At 42.3% G+C, this 13,597-nt stretch overlaps 1 protein-coding gene across 3 annotated transcripts in view; it reads right to left on the bottom strand.

Annotated features, from left to right (window-relative positions):
• Positions 1-683: 683 nt before the first annotated feature.
• SLC25A39 (solute carrier family 25 member 39) overlaps positions 684-13,597 on the bottom strand; it is a 38,325-nt gene continuing 25,411 nt past the window's right edge. For all 3 annotated transcript variants that reach the window (XM_077460061.1, XM_077460059.1, XM_077460060.1), the window contains 4 exons: positions 12,899-13,008; positions 12,626-12,701; positions 8,115-8,201; positions 684-8,029 (listed from right to left, as the gene is read on the bottom strand). In XM_077460061.1, the coding sequence (XP_077316187.1) occupies positions 7,914-8,029; positions 8,115-8,201; positions 12,626-12,701; positions 12,899-13,008 (389 nt within the window). In that variant the 3' untranslated portion in view covers positions 684-7,913. The remainder of the gene's footprint in view (positions 8,030-8,114; positions 8,202-12,625; positions 12,702-12,898; positions 13,009-13,597) is intronic.

A 13,597-nucleotide genomic window follows, 5' to 3' on the forward strand; every position in this document is an offset into this window, starting at 1 on the left:
TTCAGATATAACACCACAAAGCCCATGATGTCATATGATGTAGCTTGGGCGCCAAATGGTTAAAAACTACAGGAAAATAGTGCTGTGGTTAACTTGCCCAAATAAAAGCATGATAATATTTTTGATATCACTAGAAAATAAAAGCATTTTAAAATACGTTTACCATAACTCCATCAGTATCACCAGCAAAGCAGCTTCATTATTATCCCATTGAAGAAGAAGAGAATTGCACGCTTGCATTTCGAGATTTCACAATTTGCCACGTCACCAATGTTAATTCTCCATTAGGAACACTAGTTTACAAGACCAACCACTTCCAGCTCATCCTTGCTTCCGAGCATGCGTGTTTGTGCTTTGTACTTTTGTCCGACAGACTTGTGTACACACGCTTGGAAAATCTGACAACAGACATTTGTGTCGGGAAAATTTTAAAACCTGCTATCCAACATTTGTCCATGGAAAAACCGACAACAATTGTCCGATGGAGCGTACAAACGGTTGGATCGTCCGAAAATTTTATCATGTGTACGTGGCTTGAGACTGGTAGCGGTGAAGAAATTTGAAGAAGTAGTGTAGTCTTATAACATATGACTGTAAAATGTAAGAACTGACTTGACTCCAATGCTTAATGGAAAGTACTACCATACGGTCTACTTGGTCATCAAGAAAGAACGACTCAGACATTTGTGCTTCATGCGAGTGCAGTTTTATTTTAATTGCATTACTACACACCAGCACACGTTTTGTGGGTCACCCCTGTGAGACAGAGCAGTGGTCTACAGGACAGTATGCCAGCGGAAGAGAGCTGGCATAAAGGATCGCTGTACATGAAAGAGTGTTGATAAAGCTAAAATATATCTTGCTCCTATATAAAATAAGTACATCTCTATTACCTTGCAAATAATAAACTGTTTATTTTTTTCATACAATTCTCTTGGCGTTTACTTGTTTTATGTAATAACCTATCATAAGCAGCAACTTAAGCCAACCAATCAGTTCTATTTATAATAGTACTCTAGTAAATAGTAGTTTTGTTCCCTTATTGCATTGCAATTCTCTTATTAGTTTATCAATATTGCAAGGTGCAGCAACCCAAAAAATCTATAATTCACTGACCTGCATATAATAAGCCAAATTCCTTATTGGCTGGAAAGGTTTATGACAGCTGGCAGGGTGATTTAGGAAGTGAGCAGATCAAAAGGAATTTTTTTTTTCACAAAAAAATTACTTTTTCATAAAGGAGCAATTTCTACTTTAGCTGCAAGGTTAAACATATAAAAAAATGAAACTGACTTTTAATGGGTATTTAAAAAGGGATTACAAAGAAAAATACCTATGGGAGAAACCTTACATGGAAGTTGAATCTGGGAAGTGACTGAGAAGCCTAACTGAAGTAGCAGCCTCTGTACTAGAAATGTACAGTAAAATCACAAGTTTTCCATTTAAGACCCCTATATCCCACCCCACGCTCCCGTCAAAAATACCCTTTGAATGCAGTATTCAATAGTGAACACAGTGGTCCCTCTGCATCCAATCCAACATGCCTCCAGCTGTGTCAATCAGCAATCTTTTCTTACCTGAGCAAGAAGCATATTGGACTGATGGAGAGGGACTGTTGCGCTCAGAGTTAAATATGGGGTTTACAGCCCTGACAGGGGGTGCGCACAATTAATAATCAAGCCAGGGTGCAGTAAAATCATTAGTTTGACATGTCAGTTCCTTCTCTTTTGTTAACACTGGGCCTGGAGTGTTAATTGGGCTTGAAGTTTCATAGAGTGCTAATTCCTTATCAGCTTCCATGTCAAAGTTCTCCTATAATAGAGGTACACATAGCTCTGACTGGTTTCATTTGAAGTACAACTCCGCGTTTGTTAAAATCCCCTGTGCTTCCATTATGCGCAAGGATTTTAGCATTGCATAGCATAGTCACAATGGTTATTGATGAAAGAACCTCTGCACTTTACTTACATCCTTTGTGCTGATGTCTTTTCCACTAAAGTCCCAGCACTAACAAAAAAGAACAGGAAAAACAGTGATCCAATCATATTAGCAATAGATTAAGAATATTTTGGGACATGTCTGTATACATATGTAAATTTTTGTCAGGTTTGAGCCCATCAAATGTTCAATTCAGATTGTTTAATCGGCATTGGATCTACAGACAGCTATGTAGTAAATGGGTTCTTAATGAATGGATACAAATTTAATGGACTGCGTTTTGTAAAAGCTAAATTAGAATGTACAGAAATTGTGTGATCTGACTGTAACCTGTATGGGCAAGCTAAGGGCAACCGAAGTTGTCTGCCATTTTGAAATAGGCGATTTTGTAATCCCAGAAAGGTTTGTGCTGTAACTTTGTACGCTAGGTCATCATTTACAAAGTGGAGTTACCCTTCAAATGGAACCCTTCATGAAATAACTATAACAGCAGTCTTTGCTGACCTCTTTCTGAAAATGCTAGCTATCTAGCTGTGTGATCTAGTCATTCCCTTGGAACAAGTGTGTAGTTCGGATTTCACCAGTTGTTTGTTCCAAGACCATGGCTTCCTAATAAAGGAGGAAAGCTAGACAACTAGCATCTTCATGGAAGGTAGCAATGGCGGTATACCCATTTCTCTTATAATTCCCTTTAAATCTAGACATTGCTTGTGCTTAGAAAGTCAACTATTTCCGGAATTTATTTCAGCCTCTTGGCGCACAAGCATCTGTTGACAACCGACAAAATGGCTACTTCCAATGGGTAGAAGCAGGCACTACTGTACCCTAGTTGGGTAAAAGTTAAGTCCATCCAACAACTTTTAAGTTTTGAGGGCTATGTATGTTACAACTCATGGGTGTTTAATTCCTGAGGAAATCCAGCGGTCAGCTCAATTGGCTCATTTTAAACCACCGCTATGTTTGCATTTGGTTTAAAGCAGATCTGTGGCCAGGGCATGAAACCACTAATCTCTACCACATTTGGTAATGTTAGGAAAACATAGCTGTAAAATATTAGTGCACTGGTCAAAAATCTTTTGCTCCTGGATCCTTGCATACAGTTGTTACATTGCTATGGGTGCCACCATCTTGGATTCCTCCAAGATAGCCAGAGATGGGCAATTACCTCCCACTCTACCTACATCGGGATCTGCACTCTTACTCTGCCCTGGTTCCTCCAAACCGAAGCATTGGCAAATGTGATCTCCCTGCAACAGTCAGGCATTTACTTGTAAATTGGAATACTCCAGATCAGTTTCCATGATCGGTACTGGTTACACTCTACAGGTTGTTAGGCAAATAGCCTGAGATTATGAGAGAGCTGCAGTTTCACAAATAGGAGTGGAAGGAAGCAGGTCAAGTAGACAGTGACTTGAATGGAGTGGCTCTAGCTAGTTTGAATTACGACTAAAGCTGGCCATACCTGGTTTGAATCTTTGACAGTTAGTTCAAACCATGTATTGGCGGGGTGAATGTACCCAAGTTTATGGATCAACTTGGCCACAACGAGCCAGTCAGATTTTACATAGCCGCTAGCAATAAGCATTGTGTTCTCCCAAAAAGGAAAACACAATGGCTCCATGGGAGGGATTCCCCCATCAACACTGTCTGTGTTGATAAGGAAAATCAACTGATTTTCTTTCCTGCAACCACACGCTCAATATATGGCCGTCCTAAGTGTCTACACAGTCTGGAAACAGGTAGAGCTTGTTTTTGGAGGTATTTTCAAACTTGTTAAGAAAATTAGATGTCCATAGCCTGGCCGCTGGTTTTCTTTGGAACCAAATATGATTGTCCAAGTAGTACTGATCTTCTCTGAAGTCATAGGTACTAAAGGTAAATGAAATGGGTCAACATAAACTCAAAGCTGGATAGACTTAACCTTTTAAGAAGCAGGTTTTAAGTGCACCTTGATACTGGCTCTTGATTTAACCCCCTTTCTTTCTTGCCAGGACACAGGAGCTACACCACAGTGAAGAGTTCACTCACATAACTGCTCTGCAGTTTAGACCCTCCTTTGCCAGTTATGCCTGCAATTTTGGCAGTGAAAGGGTCTTTCATAATTTGTACAAAATGTCATTTCTTTTAGAACCCAAATTGCATATATCCACAAAGTCCAACAATGGCAGTTTTCTTTGTCAATTGTACAGCCAATGTGACACAAGCAGACTCGAAGGTGAGCAAACAAGCATATAAAGCCTTGTGTTACCAACACCTTTAACTTGTCATAGAAAAATTATTGGGCTTCTTTAAGCGTAAGGTGAATGAGGATAGCTGCCGTCCGCCTCTGAAAATTCTGACCCAGTGCCTTTGAATTACTGACCTGGAGCAAACGTGCAGAGTAGCAGCGTTGACTTGCTCTTTCTAATCTGCATGCTTGTTCAGAAGCAGCGACTCTGAATGTATTGTAGCGAGGCAAAGAGTATTTTCAGAAGGTGGTCAGCAATGACAGCCTCCATATTACTCTCCTTTTTATGCCATCGGAACTCCTGTTTGATACAATGACATCTAAAATTAATTGAATGTTGTTTAGAAATCAGATGAAGTGGCACATATTAAAGCAAATGTCAATGCTCCAACAGACTGCAACTTCCCTAACAATAATCCAAAGTCTGCTTTTGCACATGGCTATACCATCCTTAAAGCACAATAAAAACAAACAAAAAAAAAAATTGCATGTATGGTTATTTGCACCATCACAGTACAAAGAAAAAAAAAAAAAGTAAGGTCCTAACAGCGACTTAAAAAGAATAGGGGAGGGGGTTGAAGAAGCAATGTTCCAATGTATGACCTTAGTTTTCTCTCTTCTGTCAGCAGGTCAAAAAGATTGTTTCCAGAAAAATGGGCTTGTAGGCACTTTTAGGACAAGTGATCATGCATGATGCTCCAGCAGAGGTCCCTGGGTGCTGTGAATTTAGACTTCTGGTTGGGAGGCTACTGGGAATAAATAGCTTATACTTTAGAAGGGTTTAAGCTGAGCTATTCAACTGGAATTCCAATGTTTCAGTCTCTGTTTTCAAAGCACCTTCTAAGTTCAAAGTCCAGTGTCTCTTTCACATTGTTCATCCACAGACCAGGCTCCCCCAATCCATTTCAATATCAAAATGTTCCACCATGGACCTTGAGCTATTGTCATGGTCCTAGAGCAAGGCAAATGGGTCCATGAGCCCAATTCCTTATCTAAAGTACCCTTTTCCATGCAATTATCAAACGTTGTCCAAGCAAAGCCTCATATTTTGGTGGGCCTGGTTCCTCCAGAAGAAAATTCAGGTCAATAGACATTAATCCACCTCGATGTCTTTTGAAAGATTCCAATGTACTTTTTGATCTGTTATGGTGTCATGTCTAAGTTGTAATGAATAAGTAGAGTAATATTTAGAGTCAGGAGATGGCTCTTTGGTTTTAAACTTGTTGAATTCCTGAAGAGCTATATAGACTATTCTAGACTGCAGAACCTGCTTTGGAATGGGAAAGGAGCTCCTATTTAGGAAAATGTATTGTGCAAGGCTCTGGGTGTTGACATGTATATTAATATTCCCATTACCAAATGAGGAATTGTCTGGAATAGCTTTAGTCTGCTTTGCTCTACAGCAGGGGTCTCAAACTGGCAGCCCACCAGCTGTTGCGAAACTACAAGTCCCCCATCATGTCTATCTGATCGGCACTCAGCCCATTCATAGAAAGAAATGCATTCTAGCAATGAACATATTGCTTCCTCTTATTGGCTGAGTCAGAGGTTGTGACATCATCAGCCCGCTTCTCTGACTTAGCTTTGTATTCATTGCTAGAATGCATTGTTTTCTATGAATGGCCGAGCGCTCCTTAGATAGACTCTACTGTGTTTTTGGGTAGGAGACAGGAAGGTCCCAGCTCCAACCCAGAACACAATGCTGTATGTAGCTGAGGCTACATACAGTTTATACCGCACATTAGCGTGACCCAAACACACTGTAAAGTGTAACAAAAGCTGGAGTTCAACTTTAAAGAGCACCTCCCCCAAAATTATTTAGTGCTGAGTGGTGGCTGATTAGGGCAGTTGGTGGATAAAATTCTCCCTGCAAATAAAAATATACCCGTCTTAAGAAAAATACAAAAGCTACCAATTCTGGCCTGTTCTGAAAATGCTAGTTGCTTTCAAGTCTCTGATCCAGATTAATTTTGCAGTAAATGAATGTCAGGAGAAAATTCCCAGCTACCCATCCTCTGTACTTAAATCTATTGGATCAATATAATAGTGAGTCACATAGCATTTTCACAATAGGTTCAAACAGAATTCTAGCTAAAGCATAACTCCGCTCTAAGACCTACACTAACCTGTGTTTAAAAACAACAAAAAAAAAAGGTTTTAAATACCTACCTATTTTCAGCCTGCTCCAGTCTGATCATGTGATCTTTTATGTCAGCAGCAGCTGCAAGGGAATGGAGAGAGCATCCAAATTAACTGGGAGCGATGATGTCACCCATAGTTCAGCTGTTGTCAGCAGACTCTCCTCTCCCCTGCAGGTGCCACAGACTGACAGGGAAGCTGGATCATGTGACCAGACTGGAGCAGGCTGAAAATAAGTATTTACATCTTTTTTTACACAGGTTACTATGGGGCACTGTTAAGACTAGTTAGGCTTTAGCTGGAATCTACTTTAACAATAGTAGCGTACATATTTCTCTTTTTTTTTTTTATATTCTAATAAGAAAAGCATCTAGGGTGAAGTTTTACCGGCAATATCCTCCCTTAGCTGCTGGGTCTGTTACAATTATTTACGAGCTCCATAGTGGAGGAATCATGATAATGGGCACATTGAGGCTGCAATTATGTGCACAGTAAGGCTGAGTCGGGCTTCAATTATGGGCACAGTCTGGCTGCGATTATGAGCACAGTTAGATAACTTAGCTAACCAGAAGCAGCGAAAGGAATAAATCGCCGGAATAACTTAATCTTCACAGAAGAGCTCTGGATACCAATATGATCACATCCATCAACTGAGCTAACCACTCTCCACCTAAAATTTGGATTTGAGTGGCATTGCTTTAAGAGGCGGTAATATAAGCATTAGGTTTGAGCCTTATGCTATAGACCAGCTGAAGAATTTCAGCAGCAAAATTTAAAACCAGTGGGGTTGTATTTTAAAACCGGTGTAAAAAAAAGTGAAGCTCCTGTCTGCAGCCAATGAGGGTTCACCTTTCAGATGAAAGAACCCGATTGGCTGTCATAACTAACGCCTTTTTTTTTTTTAAATCTGTTTTTTTTATGAACAAGTCAGTGTGCGCTTAGACCTCCGACACCTTACTAAGCTAAAGTGAGGTCTTTTTTATTGATGTGCTTTTACACACAGTGGCCTCTAGTGGTCAGTCTTGATTACTCATGTTTGCTAAGGTTTCAAGTAAGTGCTACATCAAGTGCTTAAGAAGTGAATTAGGTGTCAGAACCAAGTGGCTCCTCCAGATCTTAGGTGCGTACTAAAAGAATATTGTAGAGCAGTGTAAGGCAACCAACTTCCCTCATTGTTCAGCATAGTAAAGACATGCCCTTATAACTTAAGGGGATTTAAAAGGAAACTTCAATCCCTGACTAGATCAAGGTTCACATTTAAATTTTAATGGAATGCAAGCATCGCCACCTCCCACGACTCAAAGCAAACACTAAGGCTGCGTCAAGCTGTCCAGCAAAATACAGCCATTCCCATACATACACAATATGGCTGGACTGCAATACCAGATTTCACCAGCAGCTGGTAAAAGGAATCGGTGCAGCGCTATACTTTGGTTCAGAAGGAGAAGACGACGACTACCTCATTTGGAAAGCTGAGTTACGGTTTTCCTAGAAATCCCCTATAAAAGTTGGAAGGCCACTGCCTGTCTGACACACGTCTCCCTAATTTTGGAGGTGTTCATTCGAGTTTGCACAGCCCCTATTGGTTCTGCTCTTCTACAGCTACACTTCACTGGTCCTTAAACCTTTCCTGGTTCCGCTGTTCAAAGAACTTTTTCCCAAACTCATAGAAGCTAATCATGATAGCGCAGGCTGGGGCGACCTTGATGACTCGAGGCATGAACCCTGCAAAGAGAAGACATGGGAGATGTAAGGAGCGGGAATGGTGGGGTGAGAAACTCGGCTCACCAGAGGAGGTAAGAAACTTCACCTGCGAAGAGGCCGCGGGTTCCAGACTCTGCACGGATTCGGCGCATGGCTCCCCATGTGGATGATGATCCCTTTTGTTTCGATGAACCTGGAAGAAAATACATCAGATTTCAGTGACTGTATTTGATGTGCCCCATAGTTCCGTTGTTTAACCATCCATGACTGAATGTTTGAATTATATTTTGCATTTCCTTTTTGGAGAAAGTTCTCTATTTTTCTGTACTCATCACCCTCCATCTTTATGAGGGTCAAGACATTCTGATGGCATTTCTGCATGAACGTTGTTATAATTCTTCTTATGTGTATTATGCTTGATCTTTTCTCGATAAAAACGAAGTGAAAGAGGAAATACACCAGATTTCATTCAAAATTTAAAGCGATTGTAAAGGTAAATTTGTAGCTTTGACCTACAGGTAAGCCTATAATAAGGCTTACTTGTAGGTAAAAAGAATATCTCGCAATGAGCCGCTGACTTCAGCGGAGCATGCGCACCAGGGATTCTTGGTTGAAAGTCCAGCAGACGCCAGACCCTGCCGGGAAAAAAAACTCCAGAGCGCATCCCGGCTCCGGGCACTCACAGCGCCAGAGCTGCAATACACGGAAGACACGCCGAGGGAACGTGTCAGCTTCCTCGGCGTGGACCAAGTGAGATGCTGGCGTCTGGTTCTAAGGTAAGTATATCATAATGAGCTAGTATGCTGTGCATACAAGCTCATTATGCCTTTTCCCTTACAGGCGGGTTTACGTTGGCTGAAAAAGATTTAAAAAGTCTGGGGTGGAATTAACAAAAAGTGGCACAGGCTTTATGCCTGCACTGTTCTCAGCTGGGAAAACAGATCAGATCTTACTCCTAGTAAAGAGGCACAAGACCCTTTTTTAGTGAGCAGTGATCTACTCCATGTTCTATTCTGCATCTGTGACAGAAACGTCAAAGTTCAGCAGAAGGGTACATTGCTCGGGAACCTACTGCCTACCCCATGGGTGCTCAATCTGTATTCCCCCCGCCCAGCTGTTGCAGAACTGCAAGTCCCATCATGACTCTGCTTTTTGGAGTCATGCTTGTAACTGTCGGCCTTGCAATGCCTAATGGGACTTGTAGTTCTGCAACAGCTGGAGGACCACAGGTTGAGCAACCTTGGCCTACCCCATCACTCAGCTTAGAGCAGAAGGGCTGTTTCCCCTGCAGGCTCTGCTCATGTAGTATGATCACTGCACAGACAGAGCCATGGGAGCGAGTTACATGCAGTACGCTGGGTGAGATTTGGTGGGGATCTGCGGTAGTTTTCTATACTAAAAACTGCCGGAATCTCTTTTTTTATTAAGGTGCAGACCCTGTGCCAGTTTGTATTTCACACTGAAAAAGACCTGAATATGCTACACTCCCCTCATGCCAGTTTCCTGAGCCATTATTATGGCAGAAGAAGCTTTGTTAACTCCTTCATTGTAAAATAAGTCAATGTGGCATCCAGTGTTTCAAAACCTTTAAGTCAGGGATATGTAATTAGCGGACCTCCAGCTGTTGCAGAACTGCAAGTCCCATGAGGCAAAGCAAGACTGACGGCCACAAGCATGACACCCAGAGGCTGAGGCATGATGGGACTTGTAGTTTTGCAACAGCTGGAGGTCCGATAATTGCATATCCCTGCTTTAAGCGATATTAAAAAGGCAAGGTTTCTTAAAAAAACAAACATGTTATACTTAACTTCTCTGTGCAGTGGTTTTGCACAGAGCAGCCCCAATCCTCCTCTTCTGGGGTCCCCCGTTGGCGGTCCTTGCCTCTCCCTTCTGCCTAATGCACCCAGAGTAAGCAGCTTGCTCTGAGGGCTCCCAAGCAGGCTTGCTGCTGAGCCGCTGCTCTGCGTGTCCACGCACAGAGAGCCATGGCTCGGCCCCGCACCCTCTAATTCCTCACTAGCTGCAATTGACAGCAACAGGAGCCAATGGGGAGGGAGAGTCCCCGGAGAGCCGAGGCTCTCGTGCACATCACAGTGCAGTTCAGGCAAGTATAAGGGGGGCTGCTTCACACAGAAGGTTTTTTTTACCTTAATACATAGAATGCATGAAGGTAAAAAACCCTGAGCCTTTACAATAACTTTTAGGTCTGAGTTCACCTGCCCACAGGGAACAGATCGGGAAAGCTCTTATTACATAATAGCACAAGACAGACATACAGTTCCAGCTGATTAAGAATGCACAATACCAGTATGGTTCAATACTTTTTCAGACAAGTACCGATCTGTAGTTTTGTAACACTATAAGTCTATCTTTTAAATTGGTTGTAAACCACAGCCATGAAATATGAACAGAGGGTGCAGTAAATCTGCTTCCATATAGTCACATTTCAATCAGCATGGATGTCACAGCTCTAAGGCTGGATTCACACCTATGCATTTTTAGTGCTTTCTGCACTACAGTCCATTTAACATAGCTTCCTATGGAGCACGTTCTGTAGTGCAAATTTGCCAAATGCACTAAAAAACGCATAGGTGTGAATCCAGCCTTAAAAGACAAAACAAACTTGTTCCCATGTAGGCTGGGTTCAGCAACTATAATGGATTAAATTGCTCCAAAACACAGACATGCAGACTCTGTACTTAGCTGAATTAAAAGTAAAAAGGCATCCAGGAGTCAAAGTTGCTATTACCAACAGCAACCCAACATACATAAGGCTCCTAGTCAAATGACATAACATGTTTCATCCCAACTGGTTTTTGTTTTCATATCACTAATACCTAGAAGCTCGCAGCACTGCAGCTAAACACAGTTACTACCATGTTTGTTGTTATTGGAGCCGTAAAATCCAACATGCTGCCTAAACTGATTATACGGTAAGTGATTTACTGCACACTTTGGAGATTTTTATTTTTATTGCAAGCCATTTACGTTTTCTAAATTGTGCAATAGCCCCTTTTATATTCAAGTCAATAGCTACTGCTTGAAATGTGTCTGTATCATTGGGGTGGGGTTCCTTGTTCAGCACTGCTCAGTTATGACATGCTTAGAATGATGCACATACAAGTCTTCTCATGAGTGGAGGTCAGGATGAAGAAGACTCTGTTTTTACATAAAACTACAGTGTTTTTAATGAGAATGACATTAGCGTTATATTAGTCAGCTGTGCACCACTAGAGGGAGCTGAAGGCAACATGAGATACAATGCTCCTATACACCACTGCAAAGTTTGTCTCTCATCTTCCCCTTTCGTTTAGGCTGCTTTCACACTGGGACGGGAGCGGCGTCGGCGGTAAAGCGCCGCTATTTTTAGCGCCGCTTTACTGTCGTTTTAGCGGCGGTCTGCGGGCGCTAGCGGGGTGGTTTTAACCCCCGCTAGCGGCCGATAAAGGGTTAAACCCGCCCGCAAAGCGCCGCTTTGCCGGCGGTATTGCCGCGGTGTCCCATTGATTTCAATGGGTAGGAGCAATTTAGGAGCGGTGAATACACCGCTCCTTCACCGCTCCATAGATGCGGCTAGCAGGACTTTTTTCACCGTCCTGCCAGCGCATCGCTCCAGTGTGAAAGCCCTCCGTTTTTTTTCAGGCACTATTTTTAGCGCTGTAACGCCTGAATACCGCCCCAGTGTGAAAGCAGCCTTATTGGTGGCCAGGCACCAAATGAACTAAACGCACTGCCTATAGACTGGAGGTCCTGCCCTCTGATACCCATGGCCATCAGTAAAACAGCTACCCTGTACAAATGGCTTTTTGGATCAGAATGCAAGAATAATGTGCTAAAACCTCCTACTGTACAGGCCTAACTTCCTTATACAGTTCACATCAGCTACCATGATTATAACCATTTTACTGTTGCATGGAGGCCTTATGAGGTGTGTGTGTACATACATACATATATATACACACACACACAAAATATCTTTCCTATTGGTCAGAGAGCCTGTCCATCACATAAATAACCAACAGGGAAGCTTTGGCACATGTGAGGTCCAGACTTGACTTGGGGGGGGAAAAAAAAAAAAAAAAAAAAAAAGGCTAGAGGCACTTGCAACTTCAGCTGCTTATAGCTCCATCATACACTTAGCTTGAATTGCTCAGATCCATGATAACTTTACTTTAACACAGTGACATAAAAATGTTTGTAAGGCCCCTTTCCCACATACAGACCGATCAGATCCACCTGTCAGTTTTTTAGGTGGCCCTGATAGGGCCATCCATTGCCCTCTATGGAGCAGAAGATTTTTGTTGACACTTGCCGACATCCGATCTGATCTGGTCTCCTAAAAAACAGACGTATGGGGGGGATCTGTTCCCCATCCATTTGGCGGATCAGATGGCATTCAAATGTAAATGGACAGGCAGTCCATTTACAACCGACTGCCCATAGAGAAGAGTAATCTGGGTCTGTGTCTGCTCTGCATAAGCGCACATATTTCCCACTGAGCAGGTGGCCAGCAAAAGAACCCACCCTGTGTGGAAGGGGCCTAGGGGTTCTTTATATGCCAATAATATCTATACATATGCAGCATTTATGTCTCCTTCTTGCTTTCCAGCACTTTACCTATGTCCATGTTCCCTAGTTCAATCTGTCTGTGCGTCTTCACTACATCAAACGGCAGAGTTAAAATGGCCGCCACCTAGAACAGAGCAACATGGGGAAGGTTTATGTAAATACACAGAAATAAATGAAGCAGAATAGGTTACATCATAGCAAATGCCCAAAAAACAAAAACAAAAAAAAAAACAAACCCCCACCTAGATGATCTGGGATGTAAATACAGGAAAAAAAAAAAAACATGAAGCAGTGCATTGTGGGGGAGTGACAAGGACTTACAGCTCCGGAAACAGCTCCTGATGTAAAGCTGATCAGAAACGGCATCTCTGCGGCTCCCCGCGACTTACTAAGCTTCTTCTTCACAAGCTCATAATTAAACCAGTACAGAGCTGTAGAGGCATAAGCAACACAAGGATTTATTAGGATTAAAATAAAAATGCTCTGATTGTATAAGAAGGCAGGATACAGCCAATAGATGCCCATTCTTCAATAACAAATAAGCTTAGAAAGCTTACAGCTGAACTCCAAGCATATATAAACATACACAAATGAATGCAGCTCTGTATTCATTTATACAACCTAAACTGTATTTTTTTAAATGGAAGCAGTGTAGGTACATGAATCTGGCTCAAATAAACATCTGTGCTCAAAATGTAGAGGGAAATGCAGCATCCAATCAGGTGTGCTGCAGTTTAACCTCTTGCTGTTGGCCAAATGCATATATGTGGCCTCTCAGTGAGTGGGCCTTCACGCCGAGCGGCCACATATATGTGGCCTTGTGTAAACATGAAACTGTGCTGAGAGTGCTCACACCCAATACAGTCACCGGTGGGCACCGGAAAACTGCTGATGCATACTTGCAATCGGGAGCTTTCTGATCATGTGACCGATGCAAGAACCAATCACAGCAGTAATATGACCCAAATGCCCACCTCCATCTCCCAGCATTTACAACTCTTAAAGGGCCCGGAGGCGTCG

This window comes from Lithobates pipiens, unplaced genomic scaffold (assembly GCF_037356315.1).
Source record: "Lithobates pipiens isolate NorthernLeopardFrog02 unplaced genomic scaffold, aLitPip1_a1.2 Scaffold_28, whole genome shotgun sequence".
Lineage (NCBI taxonomy): Eukaryota > Metazoa > Chordata > Amphibia > Anura > Ranidae > Lithobates > Lithobates pipiens.